The following is a 1,018-nucleotide window of genomic DNA, read 5'->3' as shown; positions in this document are numbered from 1 at the left end:
GGGGGATGAGACCAGCTGTCTGTGCCTGTGGCTGCTCTGAGCCCTGTGATCCCTCCTGGGTGACGTCTCAGCTGGGCTGGGCCCAGTGACCCCAATCATCCCCCCTGCATGAAGGGCTGCCCCCCTGGGACCCTGAGAGAGGATGCAGGTGGGGTCTAGAGGAGACTGGAGCAGGCCCAGATTTGCATCAATCCGCGCCTGCCCATCAGCCACCATCACAGGGTAACCAGGAGAGAATAAGAGGGAGCTGAGAGAGGCCAGACTCAGCTGGGAGCTCTTTGAAGCTGAGCTCTCGGGTCCTCTCACCATGGCCTGGCCTCTCGTCTGTCTCTCACTGCTCTCCTTCTGCTCAGGTCAGGACCATCCCAGACCTCCCCTTTGGCCTCCTCCTCCCTCCCTGTTCTTGCCTTTCAAGAGGATCTCAAAGCACCTTCTGGCTTCCTCCTTGTTCAGGGTCATTAATGAGTCTCTCTGTTTGCAGGCTCCCTCTCCCAGGCTGTGGTGACTCAGCCTCCCTCTGCCTCTGCAGCCCTGGGGAGCTCGGCCAGACTCTCCTGCACCCTGAGCAGTGTGTCCAGTGCTTTTCCTGTTACTTGGCACCAGCAGAGCCCAGGAAAGCCCCCTCGGTCCCTCCTGTATGTCGGCAGTGATGGAAGTACCAGCAGGGCCGACGGGATCCCTGAGCGCTTCTCTGGCTCCGGATCTGGGACGAACCGATTCCTGTCCATCAGCAACGTCGAGCCCGAGGATGAAGCTGATTATTTCTGTGAGGCATTTTACTACTCTGGTGGTAGTTATCCTTTTACACAGTGATACATTCAGTGAGGAAGTGGGACAAAAACCTCCTTGTCAGGCCTGCAGCAGCTTCTCGCTTGTCCCCAGGCTCCTGAGCAAGGCCAGGGTGCTGCTAGGGGAGAGTCAGCTGTTCTTTCAAGAAACACACATGAGGCGGGTTGACACCCACAAGGTCAGAATTAAAGGATGGAGTAAGACCTCCTGGGCCTCAACTGATAGAAAG

General features: G+C 57.6%; 1 gene segment (V, D, J or C); it reads left to right on the top strand.

Moving 5' to 3' along the window:
* Positions 1-235: 235 nt before the first annotated feature.
* On the top strand, positions 236-813 carry LOC100619710 (immunoglobulin lambda variable 4-69-like). The segment is given in 2 exon segments: positions 236-353; positions 482-813. Coding segments are annotated over 2 exon segments (378 nt in total).
* Positions 814-1,018: the final 205 nt, after the last annotated feature.

Source organism: Monodelphis domestica, chromosome 3 (assembly GCF_027887165.1).
Source record: "Monodelphis domestica isolate mMonDom1 chromosome 3, mMonDom1.pri, whole genome shotgun sequence".
NCBI lineage: Eukaryota > Metazoa > Chordata > Mammalia > Didelphimorphia > Didelphidae > Monodelphis > Monodelphis domestica.
The sequence above is the reverse complement of the archived record's forward strand: the minus strand, read 5'-3'. Positions and strand labels throughout refer to the sequence as shown.